Below are 17187 nucleotides of genomic sequence, written 5' to 3' on the forward strand. Positions count from 1 at the left end.
AATCCATATTCATCAAAATTAGGGAATTTTTAGCAAACCACGCTGTCTGCAGGAAAGTGAAGACGTGTCGTTGTTGTTCCTAAAATAAAATGATGCTCCACTCTGGAAGAAAGAAGACCCTTGAACTATAAGGAAAAGCAACAGATACGAGGCAGCGTTTTTATCATGAACGAAAGGTGAGCATTGCTTTCGAACATACTTACATTTTCCTCTTTCATCGAGCTGACTAGTCAAAACTTCTTATGTAAACGAGTCGACACGTGTTGGTTATTTCGTTTGAGGGCTTTTCAACTAGACCTTCGACTGAGTAAGGTTGTCTGCCTCCGCGAAGGTTGTAAATGAAATATTTTCCTATGGTTGATCACAAAATAATATTCGATTTATTGAGAGCGCTATTCAATAGTTCAGGGCGGCCACGTGAAGTTTCAAAGATTCTTCGCAAAATATCTTCACTTTGGCCATAATTTTATTTGACGAAAGACATGATACACAATTAGTATTTCAGTTTACTAGCATTTCTTCTGATTAATTATTTTCTAATCTTCGAGAAGATTAAAAGTTGTAAGCATTCCCTGATCACATTGATAATTCATTTTTTCAGGAAGAGGAATGTTGTTAAATGCGGATGGGAGGACGGAGAATCTGGCTAAGAAGAGGTGACGGAATCGTTGAATATGATGAGGAAACCGCAAAGATAAGATCTTTGAAAATATTGATTAAAAATAGCAAAAATGGTGGCTATATAAATTTTATTTTTGTAAAAAAAAACTGCTCTCTACCAATTGTCCAATTTCTTTCATTTGTGCTTGGAAATGGACTGAAGTACTCGATAAGTGAACAACATACATCTAGCCACCATTTTTGAATCAATTTTGTTGTGATACGGATTGTTCTGCGAAACTTGAGCGATCATATTCATCATTTGTTAATTTTTTTACCTGACACCTCCAATTTGGACTTATTTATGCAAATGAATTTTCGTACATGGCGTTAGAAGAAGTAGTCAAGTTGGATTTTGATCAGAATAGTGGATACTGTTTAAAATTTAATTTGGTTGGACTGATCGCTCATTTTTTGTTTGCTTAACAGTTAGTATCACAGTAATAACTTAGTTGACGTCGTAATAGATGATACTCATTGCGATGGCGCTGTAATAAAATGTCTCGGGAGACCAATTGAAACTTGAAAATTCAAATCTCGAGATAATAAAATTGACCCAGTCTTTCATTTGCCATCATTTGGCCAACAAACCACACTATTGAGTGGACTTTGCTGTATGGAGACTTGGACACCCTTTCAGCGACTTACTTAGGAAAGTTGGTTTACTAACTAAGGACAAAATGCTCAGCATTTATAAAAACGACTTCTTTACGACATTTACACAACCGAAAAACCCATTTGTCATTTTTCAAAAGCCAGGCGCGGACAATGCTGAAGACCTCATTTACACAGATAAAAAATCCATTTGTAATAGGGACTTCCTTCGCTCCAGCGATCTCACTACACCTTGGTCAGTTTCATTTGTGAGACGCAAACCATTACAGTGCCATCTTAAACTTGTATACACCTCTTTGTCTCGTCAACTGAGAACGGTTTCATTTTGCAAGAGGACGCTGGACACAACGATTCGAAAATATTCTGATCCAAGTCATTACACTTGATATTTAGGTCGACAAAGCTGTTTTTTCCTCAAGTTTGTGGATTGTCCTCTTGTAATTTTAAAAGCTCTACCTTTTAAAACTATATAGCCTGGCCTCGGTAGGTTATTTTACTGAAAAACCAGTTAAGCTGTGTTACATAAACCAGTCCAAAAAGATCCCAGAGTTCAAGACGACGAGTTAAAGATTTTTATCGTGGTGGCAACTTATCTCCCAGATCGTATAAAAATATCTGTCATTTGTTGAAAAAAAAAAAATTTAAAAAAGCAAGGAAAAAGGCAACAGTGAGCCTGACTATTGCCAATCGTAGAGAGAAATTAAGTTTTTACGTATCGAGGAAAATTCTATCAGATTGAAATGAAGTTGCTAACCTTCTCCACCAATCGTTGAAAAATGACTTTACTTGATTGGATGAACAATAATGCAAACAAGCATGCATGCTAATCTGGTATTGATCGTTTAAGAAATCAATTATATGCCAAACATGCATAAATGTCCTTTCTAATTAAATATTACATCGAAACCACGAAGCATTTCATGAGAAATAGGAAGAATTTGGGCGTTTCGTTCTAGCATTAAATTGCTTCAAAATAATACATTCAATTATATGCATGCGTTACTTTCGATGAGCCTGGCAGAATTGTATGGATTTCTTACATTAAAAACTTAATAAATTTCGTTCAACTCGCTCTTCGCATACTAGTAACCAAAAACTTAAAAGGTTTCAGTATGAAACACTGACCATTTGCTTTTTTGGCTCAAGGGGGTTAAAAATTTGTAAAAAAAAATTCTTGCCTGAAATGTAAACTAGTTCAAAAATGTATGTAAAGGGTTCGATTGTTTTCAGATGCTTACAAATTACATTCCTTTTGCTGGTTTATGTAAAGGTTATTACTAATTAGAACCTCTTACATCGCGAAAACTTGTAGGGTGAGCAGGCATTTAGTTTTATAAGGTAATACTATTAGTTAAATTATTTGTTGTAGTGGAAGGAAGATCTTTTGTGATGTCATTCAGTGCAACACAGGAATACAGAAAAAAACTTTTCACAAAATCTGGTGACTTTATTTTCAAATTTTATGGATTCAAAGCAAAAGGAACTCTAAAAAGATAATTATCTTCATCGTTGTGGCAGAGCCAAATTTGAACAATTTCCCATGGAAGATTGAATAATTTTTTTTGCTTTGTGTAATTCAATACTTGGAGCCTAATTATGAAATGATAAAGCTCCTGTGGCTCATTCAAATTTAAACTGTTTGCTCCAACAATTGGAGTATTTCAATCTTAAATTTGCTTTGGCAATTTACTTAAAAACAAATTGGAACCCAATTGTGAAATTTCATAGTTCCCGCAGCTAAAATAGGCATGCTCCAACTATTTCATATCAAGTATATCATTTCAAGTATCCGGCGGTTAAGCTTTCAGATGGAAAATACATCTTCCTTTTTTTCCTTGTTAAGAACACGAAATGAGTCATTGTTAGCACTTTAGGCCAAAAACAAAGTAAAGCGTTTTTTTCGCCATTTCAAAAGTTTGGATGATTTTTTGATCTGTCTTTTAATTTCCATCCTGTGTTACATTTGCAATGGGATATCTTGAAGATCTTTTATCCTTTAAAGGCATCATGGCAAGTTTTGAGGAAAGTGTTGTTTAGATAAGAAATAATTTTGATCGTACTATTCTTTAGAAAAGAAATAATTTTGATCTAACTATCCCAAACTTGCCATGATGCTTTTTTTGCTTAAAACAATGAAACATCAACTCGTGCAAGAAAGTTTAGAAAGAGACAGCCATAATCAATTTTTCCATGTGAAAGAAAATCAAGAAATTTCATAGTTTTTACAAGAAAAATTCGATTTGACACAAATGGAATAATTTTTCTTGCACGAGATGTTGTTCGAGTAATTTTTGGCGGAAAAATTTAAAGGACACCTTGTTTGATTTTTTGGCAAAAACTTTTTCAGGGGAAACTCTGTGCAAATCGTTCCAAATTTTCCCGCCAAAAGTCTTAGTATATATATATGAAAATTTTTTTTTAATCATTCAAATTAAAATTACTTAATTAAATAAAACAATTTGCTAAGTGAAACATTCGTGGTTTACTGAGTGCGTATATTGAAAGACAATAAAAGATTACACCAAAAACTGACTGCTTTATTTCATTGACTTGTTTATTAGTAAATAAAAATACAGGAAGACAACAAGTGAAAAATATTAACTTTATTGGTGAAATTAAATTTTAAAAAAAATCCGGCGCATGCGTATTTTGGGCACCGTATTTTTCTAAGTTTTTTGGCGGGAAAATTAAACGCATTTGAACAGATGTTACTTACAGAACCAATATATAAACTTAGCGCATGCGTAGAAAAGCTCCCATATTTTTGGCGGGAAAGTTTTAGGCAACTTTTTAAATATATATTTTACAGCAAAGTCCAACAAAATTGCGATTACTTTTGGCTCCAAGTCTTGGATGATGGCAAATAAATCTTAGCTCTGAATTGCCTTACTCGATGAGGAAAAACTGTACTTCATTTACTCTATACTTCTGAATAAATCGAGTCTTTCAAATTAAAGTACTTCGCCATCAAATGATGCTTGAAACCTCAGAGATATCCACCAACCAAGCTGCCAAAAAAAAAAAAAGAAAAATCAATAACTGTGAAGAAATTAACTACCACACTCGTGACAAGACGAAAAAATCATCTTTCCCTTTTTCTTTACCGAGCTCAAAACTTACCATCTCTCTTATATCTATCTACAAACCTTACGCTACCGACATTGCTGATACTAGCAGTATGCAAGACGCGTGCCATATGAACTTCGTAATAGACTTCCCTCATCGTGGAGTTTCTGTGGCTCTGTGGTAGAGCGCATCGAAGCGCGGAATCCGAAGGAATCCGTCTTGTCACGCTCGAGAGAAGACAAAAAAAAATATCTTTCTCAATTAACTACCTGTAGTTCGGTGGTTTGCCAGCAAAACACTGATCTAATTCTTGATTTTTGACGGGTTTAATTCATTATGCAAATCCTTAAGTAGAAAGCGGTTACACGAAGAACGAGAAAAAAAAAGAGCCTGGATTTAACCAGGATGAATTCAAATTGATTTCTGTTGATATCGAAATAAATTCGAGGGATTTAGTTTTTTCGTTTTTGTTTTCGAAATGAATACAATTTATGTTAATTTTAGCTCATCTCTCAATTGTTTTCAAGGCTATTTAAGGTGGTCTTCCACTCAAATTTTAAAAAAATTCAGTTTATGCTTTACCTAAGTTATTTAAGTACCATTGGAGAGATCACCTCAAACTGATACTTTTAAGAATTTTGATAGACATGTCGTTGCCATGGTAACCAAGTTTTGGGCCCCCAACTGTGAAAATAATGGTGTTCTTGTAAAAAGGATATCTCAAGAACTAGCGGTCCTATTCACCTGAAATTGGTATCAAAACTAAGTACAAAGATGGCTTTATGTCATGAACCTCAGAAAACCCATATTTTTTATGCCAAGCTATTATAAAATTGCAACTGTTCCTTGATTACAACATTTTTGTTTGTATTATCACCATGGATACATCTGTCAACAACCATGTAACTAAAAATCACTAATAATTTTAGGTTCACAACACAGAACTATACTCAAGCAAACCTCCCTGAAAATTTCATCCCTTTTGGTTTAATACTTTTCAAGAAATCCTTTTTGCCGTGACGGGCACTCTCTCAAAATTGCAAAACTGAGAAAATCAAGTTTAAAGATTTAAGTTGATCAATCAAAATAATCACTAAAGCAACTGGTGCCTTTTGGAAAGTTTAAGCTAAGCTCTTTGATGTTCTCATTAAAATGCACCAGGTGCATATATGTCACCCTCCTTTTCCTGGGATTTGTCATTTTTTTTCTTTCTTTTTCCCCTGAGTAGCCTCCTCCTTGTCTTGTTCTTCTCTTGGAACTTGTATTCAGCTTTCAAAACACGAATCTTGTCCAACTGCTGGCATTCATTTATACAGAATTCACCTGGGGGAATTCCAAGACTCTCAAACACTTTAATAGCTGCTCTTGAACCAATATTAAAGTGAGCGACAGCATCATAAACCCCCAGCTGCAGTACTTCAGAACCAACAAACACCCCCTTTGGCACACGCTCCCAAACCATACCATTGAGTGACTCATTCTGGTTTTGAGTCTTGCCATCAAGACATTTGCTGAGAAGGCTGTCCTCACTCAACCTTTTATAAATGGGTTTGATTTCCTCTCTGACATCTAAAGGTAGGCCAGTTCCATGTTTGAAAGTGTTTGTCCTATTGACCTTGTCCCGCTGAAAACCACACCAGCTTTCAGGACCCTCAGGGCAATGCCCATGGTAATTACTGTCTGCAGAAGAAGCACAGTGAAACAAGCTGGCATAAATTGCCTTCTTCATGGCAGCAAGATCACCTGAGTTGCTTCGAATGGCAATTCCATAGTAATTTTGCAGTCTGTCAATCATGGCATCTGTCAGCCTGCCTTTCCCACCCATCCCTTTCTTTTCCTTCTTTAACTTTCGTAAAGCTGTTCCCAGTCGTTTTTGAACATGGCCAACACATTCCTTCTTTTGAACTTCAATATCATAGACTTGGTATACATCTTTGACTAATGAGTAACTTTTGCTGTCACCATCGCCATAATATTCATCATACTGCAGCTTATGCAGATCTACTGACCTTTGAAACATTCGAAGGGCGCCTTCTGGTTCCATAGCTGGTGCTGAACCCTTAAAGTTTGCCTTGCAAGAGGCTCTGTGGTCTGCTCTCCATGCAGTAGTTTCTGGGGTGTCAGGATCATTTTCATGCTCCCTGCACTTGATACAAACTTTGCTTAGGGGCTCAACATCTACCACTTTCCCTGTATCCATGCTAATAGCACTCACACAGCCATTTAAAGAAGAAAAGCCTCTTCTCTGCCATGTTCCATCAACAGACACTCCACATCTTGCTATGCCCTCATCTGAACCTGGCTTGATATCGTGAATCTCTCTTGCAGTATCACGCATTGTCTCCAGTGAGATCTTCTTTACTGCTCGGAGTATTTCTTTATTATGGCGAGCATATGGTGTAGGTCTAGGAGGTGGCGGCATGTTCATAAGTCCACAAAACCTCTTACCTGCCGCACGTCCACAACCAACAGATCTTGAAGCATACACAAATCTTCTGTTTACTTCAAAGAAACGGCCTATTTGAGCTGAAGTAAAGAATTCCATAGACCAACCACACGAGCAGCAAAGCAAACGAAGATTCGAGGCACAACCTTTGCGTTTCATAGCTTGCTCTTGTAAAATTAAATCACAAACAAAGCATTCTTTGCATGGCATACATTCCATCACAGAAGACAAAATTCTCATATCTACAAACCGAAATCCACTTATGATTGACTCCTTACACTCCTTGATACCCTCAGAAGATGCGGTGGTCAGACCTGCTGGAATCTTGCGGGCAGAAGCTGAACATTCTTTCCCAAGACCTTTGGTGCTGACACTCGTTTTTTCCTTCTTCGAACGCTTCGATTCAGTAGAGTACTGGTTTCCACGATATTTACGCTTTTTTGTGTAACCAGAACGAGCCTTTGGTGGCATTGATAAATAAATTATCAAGCAAAATCGCAATAGGAATAGAGTGAACGAATACGACCAAAATGGTGGATGATAAGTTGGGAAATAGTGTCGCCACATATCATCCGCCATTTTGGGTGCTCGTAACTCACTGCATGTATGCCTGATTAAAATGTCAATAAACAACGGGAATAACCAGGGAGGGGTCCCAGGAGAAATTCCGTCGTTTCCTTTTGACTGCAACTGCGTTTTGTTTTCATAAACAAACCGTTGCTATGGTCGTTGCTAAGGTGAAAATTCATACTCGCTAAGGAATTTAGCAAAATTTTTGACTTTACCTCCTGAATATGGAAAAAAGGAAGCTGTAGAATGAAAGAGTAATGGTTAAAGATACCAAAAAGCACCATTTTCAAAATGAAAGTTTTTTGACAAAAAATACAAATTTTTGAGTGGAAGACCACCTTAAGGTTAAGTGTACAGGATACAATTTTGGATTGAAGAACAGCAAGCGGCTAATCTCAACGCACCTCAAAAATCATGAAAAAAATTTGAATAATATAATTGCACCAATTAAGCTTCTGCAAGTTAAGATTACATAATCTATTGTTTACCAGGTCTGTGTCAATCTTTTCAATCGACAAAATACCAAGCTCTTCTTTTATTTTCATTAAAGAAAAAAGCTAAATCCTGGTCGCACCCCCTAAACTTTAATATATTTGAATAACAATTCTTATTCCCTGAGGGGTTTGCAAGGAAGAAAAGCTACTACTTTTTTCTTCGGCAACATTTATTTTCTAAACTTATTCTCTTAGAAGAAACTTTGACAAAATGAGTCCTCTAAAATATTTCAGTTTTGTCAAGAAAATTTAGACAAGATTTCCGCAGAGTCCATTCTTCATTATTCATTCAGTTCTTGGACTAAGAAAACAATGGCGAAAACGATTAAATGCCGTTGGGATTAAGGCTTTGTTTTGCAACAGCACGAGGTTATGTGGAAATCTTTCTCAAACTTGAACAGTCCTAAATATGAAATCAAGTGATTCATCAGAAACATCTTTTGCTTATTAAAGGTTGATTCCAGTTTTCGAAAATTACAACCTAATTTTTTTTGGGGTTTTATAGTATCATAAAGAGAAGGTTCAAACTGCGAAGATAAATTTTTACAACTTCTTTGCCATGGTAAATAAGTACTAAAAACAAGCCATATTTAATGGGACATTTTTTTTCAATTATTTCAACTCAAAATCCTTAGAGTTTCCATGAACTACGTCTTTCTCATGAAGGCGTTAAGGTTACAGCTTGAAGCTGGTTTATTGAAACGCACAGAATAATTCTAATAAAAGTTTGATAAGAATAGACTTGAAGGTTTTCTATGAATGAAGTTATTAATTTGAATTAAAATTAACAGTGCATTTAACTCATCAGCAATCCAACAAAGAATTGTAGAAAAAGACATTTAATTGAATATCTCTTTTGGATGACACTCTTAAAAAAAAAGGTAAGTGTTACTTGTTCATTCAGTGATCTCAGAACATTAATCTCATCACGAACCAAAGGCAAACGAGTTATATAAAAAAACACTGAAAAATTTTCAGGTTTTGAAGGTAATATTGAACAATTAGAATCCAAAGCTGTAACTGAATTAAGTAAAAGAACCGTGACTGACAAAAAAAATCAGCTGTAGAGGCTATAAAATTTATCAGTTTGCCTCCTCTTTTCTCTTAGTTCAGTAATCATTATTCATTTTAATTTAAGGTAGCCTAAGAATTATATATACCCCGTCAAATGGTTACGAATTTTAGCATTCTCTACGAAAAGCCTGTCCAAAAAAATGGGATTAACTGGCTCCCTCTCTCTTCTATTATAGTCAAAGGAGGATTTGACATACTAAACCGGTACTATGGTAATAACTTTACGATATTCGCGAGTCATGTTTCGGTGAAAAGTGTTTTGCCATCAACGGATACAAATTTGTAGAACTAATTCATAAAAAAAAAACAACAACAACAACAACAGAAAAAATAAACAGTGCTATAAACTGCTGAAAACTACCTCAGTCAGAAATCCAAGAGATCCTTATCAAAGACTTTGACATATTTCCTTGTTTGCATTTTCCTGAATTTTTTATTCTTCTTTTTTTTATCGCAGTAAAAGACATCCGTTAAATCTAGGTCGGAGTGTTCAATGGAGACCAGAATTACAAGCGCAGATAGTTAATTTGTCGAAAATAAATAGTAATGATGGTGATAGGACATCGGAGCGCGGAATCTGAAGGTCTGAGGTTTGATTCCTCATGAGAACTCAGAATTTTTTCTTTGTCCCACGCTCGTGACAAGACCTAAAAAACATCTTGCTGGCCTCTACTTCAATACCGCGCAAAAAATTTACTATTTTTCCTCAGTATTCAATAATGATAATTATAAAATAACTAACCTTGTTAAAAATATCCTGGTTTCCTTTCCATCCTTGAAATTCTTCATACCGGGATACTTTCATACTGTATTTGATACTGTGCTAAAAATAGAGAAGAGGGAAACACCATTTCAGTACATACCAACCATCTTTATCCAGGAACTTTTTAGTCTTTATGATAAGGATGATCTATTTTCGGACCTAAAAAGTCAATCAGAGCCTGAAGATGTTTCATCGAACGAGACAACTTAAAAGTTTCTTGCGACGATCGAGCAATTAGACATCTGATCAGGTTCCAGGCTCATTTCGAATGTTTTCACTTAAAGTGTGCGTCGAAATGTTAAAACAATCTCACTCCTAATTTTTTGTGGAGATCGGGAGTACTGGAAATAACATGCGCGCTAAAAGGCAAATTAAAGATGAACACGTCGTAAGTGTAAATAGCTTTAGATCGATAGCATCAAAATAATCAGAGATGGGAGAGCCGAGCATTATGACTTTCCTGCTGTTGCTGTCAAAATTCGCGCGCATGTATGGTTCGCTAAGAAGTGACTGTCATGGCGGCATGACATTTTACTTTGTGCGCTATATAGTTTCTTTCTTAAAATTCAACTTTCAAGGGCAGCAACAGAAAACACTAACGGCGTATTTCAATACGAAATGCATCTTTACACTGGTTATTTACCTTAGAAGATAAGTTGAAGCAAAGTGATACTTCCAATCCTTGATTTCGGAGCTCAAGTAAACCACTGGAATCAGCAACCTCGTTGAAACAAACGCAACCTTGATAAAACTGACGATATCCAGGGTAATAACGCTGAAATTATGACTTTCTTTGCACCAGAAAAGCTGCAAAAGACGCCATAACTTCTTGAAGCTCGTGAGTTCTTCCCACGTGCAAGACTAGTAGCAAACATGAATATTGATTTTCAAAGGTATTTGTTATTCAAATGAGTTTGGCCACCTCGAGAAACGAACAGGAAATTATCGACAAGCTTTACGGCTAGTTTCGTCGATCGTAAAATAAAATAGGATGGTAATCTAACGGCTGATTTTAAACTCAGTGAAGCCCAGCAGAGCCCCAAGGGTTAAATATTATCCTAGAGGAAGCTTTTTTTTTTTTTTCAAAATTATTTTCCATCAGCTAACTAAACTTCCCACCATTTCCCTCTGATCTGCTTTTGCCTTAAGATTTCGAATTCGTGCACCCCTGTTGATGAAGGAGAAACAGCTTTTTTTAATCACTTTTCCATCGTATAGAGAAACGCATCGACACTCAGTATCGTTAAGCTATTGCCTATCCCACGTGCCGTTTTCGCTAGTTGCTTCACAAACACATGGAAGGAGGTGCCCCACTCTGCATTTTAACAGTTCGTTTCCAGGGCCCTAACCTTTTTATGCAAACTGCGTGCATGATGGAGATATCGATCTACGATAGTACGGTAGGGTACACTTTAAATCACAGAGGGGACATTGGTACCCCCGGTTGACGTCAAGGCATGAAATGATCGAGGGATCAGAATTACCTAGAATTCTGGTGTTTTGGGGTAAAATTCAAATGCTTTGAAAATCATGGGATCACTGACGAAAAAAATATCCTTAGTTAAGAGCGAATATAACTTTTAATCTTCAATAAAAATGGGCCTAATAACAACGAATTAACTTTTAATGAGGGCAATAATATATAATGTAGTAAAACTAATAGATACAACCATTTAATATGGTGAGTATGCAGGTTTTTAGAACAATGGAGCTGCCCACGGTGCAAGGCTGGTCGGAAAATTATCTTTTCATAAAATATACCATTAAAATAAGACAAATTGCTTCTTTAAAACTTGCATGTTATTCCAGTTGTGTTCAAATATCCTCCATCTTACAGTAAGTAGTTTGAACCTGGGGGTAACATGTGATAGTGTGGTCTGATCGCCCGGGTAAGTGTAGCCCTGAGAAGGACTGTTGTCGGTCGGTAGTGGTGACTGACTTTTCGACAACCTGAGCGGAAGTCATCATCAGAGTCGAGTGACTTCCACTCAGGTTGTCGAAACTTCAATGACCACTACTGACAACACTCCTTCTCAAGACTGTTGGGACAAACAGACTACACTATCACATTTTCCATTTTCCTAATTACCCTGATCTTCCCTTGCTTGCCTCGCTTTTGGGTTATTCCCGAAAACTGCCTGCATGCAACAGGCATCTCCCTCTCTCAGTTGGAAATTGCTCATAACTTGAACTCTGGATTCTGGATATCCCAAAACCTCAGTCCCTTGTACAACTTGTAGACAGCTTGTCTCTCATACAAAACGTTTTACAAAAGGTGTAGCGCTAAGGTGTGTTTTAGAAACATACAGTATCTTCCTAACATTGGAAAGCCATGATAGCTCTACAAAGTTTTATAGGTGGAAAAAGGGAGCTCTTTGCCAATAAAATAATCAACATGGAGGCAGGGAAAGGGTGAGAGGGGTGGGCAGGGAATTTAGAGTCTACGTCTTTCTTTACCCTGTTCTCCCCTCCCACTGCATCTTTGACTCCAATCTTCCTTAACAAATTTTGGCAACTACTTTTCCAGCTGAAGTTGCAAATTTTGCAATCTTTGGCTTAACAGGTCAAATACATAAATATCTGCAAGAACTATTTATTTTTTTAATATTGCACAAAACTTCTCTTCTCATTCTTTTATCTTTCCTTTGCGAATAAAACTACAATTTGCCAAATGACAGTTTTGAAAAAGGTTCAGCTCAGAGCCATGCTTTAGTGCAAAACACTTCAGATCTGTTTTTGTTTCCTGACCTCTTAGGGGTAGGTATTTACACAACGTCTAACCCAAACCACGGTTTTAAGCAAGCAGTGGGCCTCAGGTATTCTCTATAAGAAGGTTGATTTAATTAAATACATGTTATTTCCATTGTTAGCTTTTGAACCTCTTGACACTGTTCACACAAAAAAAGGTGGTTGGGCTAAATTGATGATAGTTTAGAATGAGGTTTTGTCAAACAACGGCTGAGCTTCGTTTTTAAATAACCGGCCTTTAACCCTTTAACTCCCATAATTGACCAAGACAGAATTTCTCCCTACAATATCAATACAATATCAAGCAGACAAGTGATGAGAATACAGGAAAATATTAATTTGGGGATTTTTAGTTGATCCAATACCAAATTCTCCAAATTAACATAACAAGAACTATACAGCAAACAGTAGGGAGAATTACAAATGAGATCTTGGGAATGAAAGAGTTAAAGTCCACACTCCCCCTACCCACTCCTCTCCAGCCTGTAGTAACCCCCCTACCCCTACCCCTACCCTGCTGGTCTCTCAACCTACCTAACCCCTCTCTCCCCCTTTCCCTCTTTGTAAAAATGACACGGTGCAGCTCTTTCAACAAATGCTCAGCTGAGATAATATGAGCAAAAAATGGTGACTAGTTATTGATTCAATTGTGTTGCTACAGGTGATACCGCTGATGTACTAGGCTGTGGTATTTGTTGTTGTTGTTGCTGTTGCTGAGCCAACGTTTGAGCTTGTTGAAGCTGCTGGAATTCTTCCTGTTCAGCCTATAAGTAATAGTATTAGAACTAAGTAGAGTCCAATTCAATCTGTGAGCATATGAGTGATACCAAAATTGGACAACTGTGCAGTGAGAGTCAAATTTGTTTATCACAGACCTGTATGATTACAAACTAAATTGGACAACATGAAGTCTTATTACCAATTAATCATGAAAACAATTACAATTTCAGAGAAAAGAAGATGAGCTATGGTATAAAAGGAAGGGAAAATATGCTCTAAGTTAGGAGTCTGTGCACTGTTTCTATGGTGATTGAAATCAAGATTGTGATTGGTTGTTTTAAACTACAACTTTGAATGTGATTAGTTGATTTTAAACTACAATTTGAATGTGATTGGTTGAGTTACACTACAACTTTCAATGTGATTGGCTTATTGAACTGTCCTATAACAAACTTTTTCAAACCAATCACAATTGAGGAAATTGTGATTTTTATGATTATGTAAAAAAAAAAAAAAAAAAAAACCCATGTGACCAAGGTCCCTATCATTACTCAGAATTGTTAATTTAACAAGTAACCCTATATGCTAATACAGTTGACATCTAAACCAATTGGGTTTTCATCAACCACATTAAAAAAACTCCCATGTTGATCAACATATAACATCTCCTTGAAATTCCAATACGTAATCTTGTAAACAGGAAATGAGAACAAACTACCCAATCAGATAATGGTTCTCAACTTGATTTAGCACTATACCCTACTGTCTAATTTACAAGGAAATTCATGGTCATAAGTAGAGAGAATTACTAGTTGGATCATGGGAGAGTTCTCCAATCTCTGACACCTAATGCATGTACTGTACCTGAGCTTGCTTTATTCTTGCTTGCTGAAAGAGTTCCTGCTGTTGCCGCAACAACTCCTCTTCAGGGATACCCTGAAAATGATATGGATGTAAATAAAAAAAGTATGATGGAGATACAACAACCAAAGATGTTATACATTTGACCTCACAAAAAATTGTGCAGCAAAAAAAACTGCGTCTTTTGTGAAGATTCACACCTCAGTCTAGTCCAATTTGCAGAAAGATTTTCTTCCAATTTGGTAACCTGCAGTACAGTACAAATGACTACCTAGTGAATCTTTTGATACATAAAGTTTATAAACCACAATTACAAGAATAAATAAACAACCCTGTACAGTCAAAAAAAAATTTTCAAGATAAATCAAAGAATATTCCCTGGTTAAAATGTTTTTGCTAATTCCTTGTCAACATTCTGATTGAAAAGTTGTCTTTGAACTTTTGGCCATAATTGAGAGTGGAATGGTTATGATACTGCATGAGTATGTCTATTCTTACCAGATTCTCCAGTCGTGTGCTGGCTCTTCTTTTGTTCTGCAAAGGAAATAAATGTTAGTTTCATTCTAAAAGTCAGAGATACAGTGACTTAGCAGTTAATGCACTTTTGGTTTTAGAGAGGTCCAAGTTTAAGATGTAGTTGAGTCATTGTGGTGTGTTCCAAGGAGACACACTTTAATTTCACAGTGCTTCTCTCTACCCAGCAGTAAAGATGGGTAGGCCATGATCTCAAAGGGAAGAGTAAAGAAATGCTGAGGGGTGACTTTCTAAAAGACTACCATCCCATCCAGGGGGAAAGGGGGGAGGGGTAGTAATTCTTCTTGTTGTTTCACGCTATAGAAACAGGGATAGGCTCCAGCTGGCTGGGTGGGTGGGTCACTTGGTGCAAGAGACAGCAAGATCTATATTACTCATTACATCAGACTACAGATTATAAGGTCCGGACTGGATCACTGTGTTGTGTTCTTGGACAAAACACTTTACTTTTATGGTGCTACCTAGGGGTGTAAATGAGTAACAGTGCTTCTGTCTACCCAGGGATATAAATGGGGTTTAGGTCACTATGACTCTGTCTACTCAGGGGGCATGAATGAATACAGGTCACAACACCTTTATCCACCTGGGGTATAAATGGGTTCAGGTCACAGTACCTCTGTCTACCCAGGGGTACCAATGAAAACCTGCCTAGAGAAACAAGTGCATAAATTTAATTCACTTACTGCAGCTTGTGTTTTACATTCTTGAAGAACTGATCTCACTTCTTCAATGTAGGAAGTAAAACCCAATCCCTTGAAAATTAAAAAAAAAAGGAATGAAACTTGATACCAAACAAGAAAAACTAATTATCACCCTTAACCCTTTCCCTCCCACTAGTGACCAAGACAGAATTTCTCCTTACAATATCAATACAATCTAAAGTAGACAAGTGATGAGAATATAGCAAAATATCAATTAGTGCATTATCATTTGATTCAATAGCGAATTCTCCAAACTAAAATTATAAGAAATGTACAGTGGACAATAAGGAGATTTACTGAAGAGATCATTGGAGTGAAAGGGTTAAGTTATCATTTTAGATAAGACATCTTAACCTTATATTATAGAGAGCATGCATCATGTATACCTTGCAACCTTTAGTGTTGAGAGAAGAGGTAATTTTTCAGAAACATGTATCACCAACCCAAAATAACAGAGTAATTTGAGCAAAAGATATAAAAATAAATGCTAAAAAACTTGGAGGAAAAATCAGAGAAAAACTTCCTTCTTCCATGAAATTCCTATTTCAAATCCCTGTTAAAGAGTTTTCAATGACATGTGAAAGAAAAAACAGCAGAGTTACTCATCAAGAGGATAACATTAACCTTTTATACCATAACTTACGTAGTCTGGATGTTTTAACAACTCTGTTAACCCATTGGAAGCCAACAATGCTGGTAAAACTAGATTAAAACTATCAGACATGACATTCACCTGTAAAGCTTGAAAAACATGCTCTGGTAGAATTGTCTTCTTCATCTGACGATTACAAATTTCATTTGCCTCTGATGAAACTAAATGAATGAACTCTGCAATGCAAGAAATAATACTAAACCATAAATATATGTATGTGTACAGTGAAAAAAAAGAATCAGTTCAATGGCAGGCATCATTATCATTATTATCAGTTCTTTAACCCTTTAAGTCCCACTGGTGACCTAGATAGAAGTTCCCCTTACGTTATCAGTATGATATCAAGCAAACAAGTAATAAGAATAAAGAAAAATATCAATTGAGGGATTATTGGTTGATCAAATTCCAAATTCTCCAAACTAACATCACATAAATTGTATGGCAGACAGTAAGGAGAATTATTCATGAAATATTGGGAGTTAAAGGGTTAATGCCATCATCGAAATTAATATTGACCCAAGTTGGTCCAAATAAAATTTTATAATCACCTGTACAGCAGTTTAAAATAAGTTCTCTAGCATCATTAGAAACTCGCACATTTGGTATCATCTCCTTAATCATCTTGTTAACAGCAGCTATCAAGAATAAAGAATTTATCAATTGAAGATATGCTGTATCCATTGATGGAACAGTATAACTTTAAATATGAGTAAATTTAAATTTCAGCAGGAATATTTCAAGCAGGAAATTACAGTTTGATTGTACGCCACAATGTATCGAGTACTCTAATCAAACTCCTCGATCTCAAACCCGTGTTTTGGAGATGAATAAATAAGACGCTATGTAGATGTACATAAAAGCCAATCAACCTCACTTCTTGACTTGAATGACAATTCAATTCACAGGACTAAAAAAATTGTCTAGAAACCTAAACTGGTATCCAATCTTATTCATTTTCTTGTTCATAAAAATTCAAACGCAAAAATACTCTATCGATCTAACGTTCGCTCTCATAATCAAACAGGGAAGTAAGCTTGTAAAAGTGACCCAGAAGGCCAATTTAGGGACAAACATCATATTTTTACGGCGAAACAAGACATTTATGACTAGAGTATGAAATTTGTATCCGATAATTATAGAAATAAAGAGTAACGTGTCTCAATAATCACATAAATTTATCACAAACCTCTTGGCAATGTCACATCATCGTCAGCTGCGGCTTCCGCCATCTTGGACTATAGAAATACATTAGAATCCATTTTATATCAAGTATCTATCGTTGC

At 36.1% G+C, this 17187-nt stretch overlaps 2 protein-coding genes across 2 annotated transcripts; both read right to left on the reverse strand.

The window, feature by feature from the left end:
• Positions 1-4867: 4867 nt before the first annotated feature.
• On the reverse strand, positions 4868-7696 carry LOC149034623 (uncharacterized). The gene has a single exon (XM_089193110.1). It carries the CDS (start codon positions 7364-7366, stop codon positions 5489-5491), a length of 1878 nt encoding a protein of 625 aa, XP_089049236.1. The 5' UTR covers positions 7367-7696; the 3' UTR covers positions 4868-5488.
• A 3553-nt stretch (positions 7697-11249) lies between these two features.
• LOC113670087 (protein Dr1) lies at positions 11250-17161 on the reverse strand. The gene is made up of 7 exons (XM_027186177.2): positions 17091-17161; positions 16453-16539; positions 15986-16080; positions 15235-15303; positions 14516-14551; positions 14021-14092; positions 11250-13200 (listed from the first exon to the last, which is right to left on the reverse strand). Exons 1-7 carry the CDS (start codon positions 17131-17133, stop codon positions 13072-13074), a joined length of 531 nt encoding a protein of 176 aa, XP_027041978.1. The 5' UTR covers positions 17134-17161; the 3' UTR covers positions 11250-13071.
• Positions 17162-17187: the final 26 nt, after the last annotated feature.

This window comes from Pocillopora damicornis, chromosome 14, assembly GCF_964200805.1.
Source record: "Pocillopora damicornis chromosome 14, jaPocDami1.2, whole genome shotgun sequence".
In the NCBI taxonomy this organism is placed as follows: Eukaryota; Metazoa; Cnidaria; class Anthozoa; order Scleractinia; family Pocilloporidae; genus Pocillopora; species Pocillopora damicornis.

What these genes read in the sequence shown, in the direction of transcription:
- LOC149034623 (XM_089193110.1), bottom strand. Translation starts at nt 7,366, where the DNA reads ATGGCGGATGATATGTGGCGACACTATTTCCCAACTTATCATCCACCA.
- LOC113670087 (XM_027186177.2), bottom strand. Translation starts at nt 17,133, where the DNA reads ATGGCGGAAGCCGCAGCTGACGATGATGTGACATTGCCAAGAG. An exon ending in TGATGTGACATTGCCAAGAG is followed by an intron (nt 16,540 to 17,090) that starts GTTTGTGATAAA and finishes TATTCTTGATAG; the next exon opens with CTGCTGTTAACAAGATGATT. An exon ending in ATGTTTTTCAAGCTTTACAG is followed by an intron (nt 15,304 to 15,985) that starts GTGAATGTCATG and finishes TTAATTTTCAAG; the next exon opens with GGATTGGGTTTTACTTCCTA.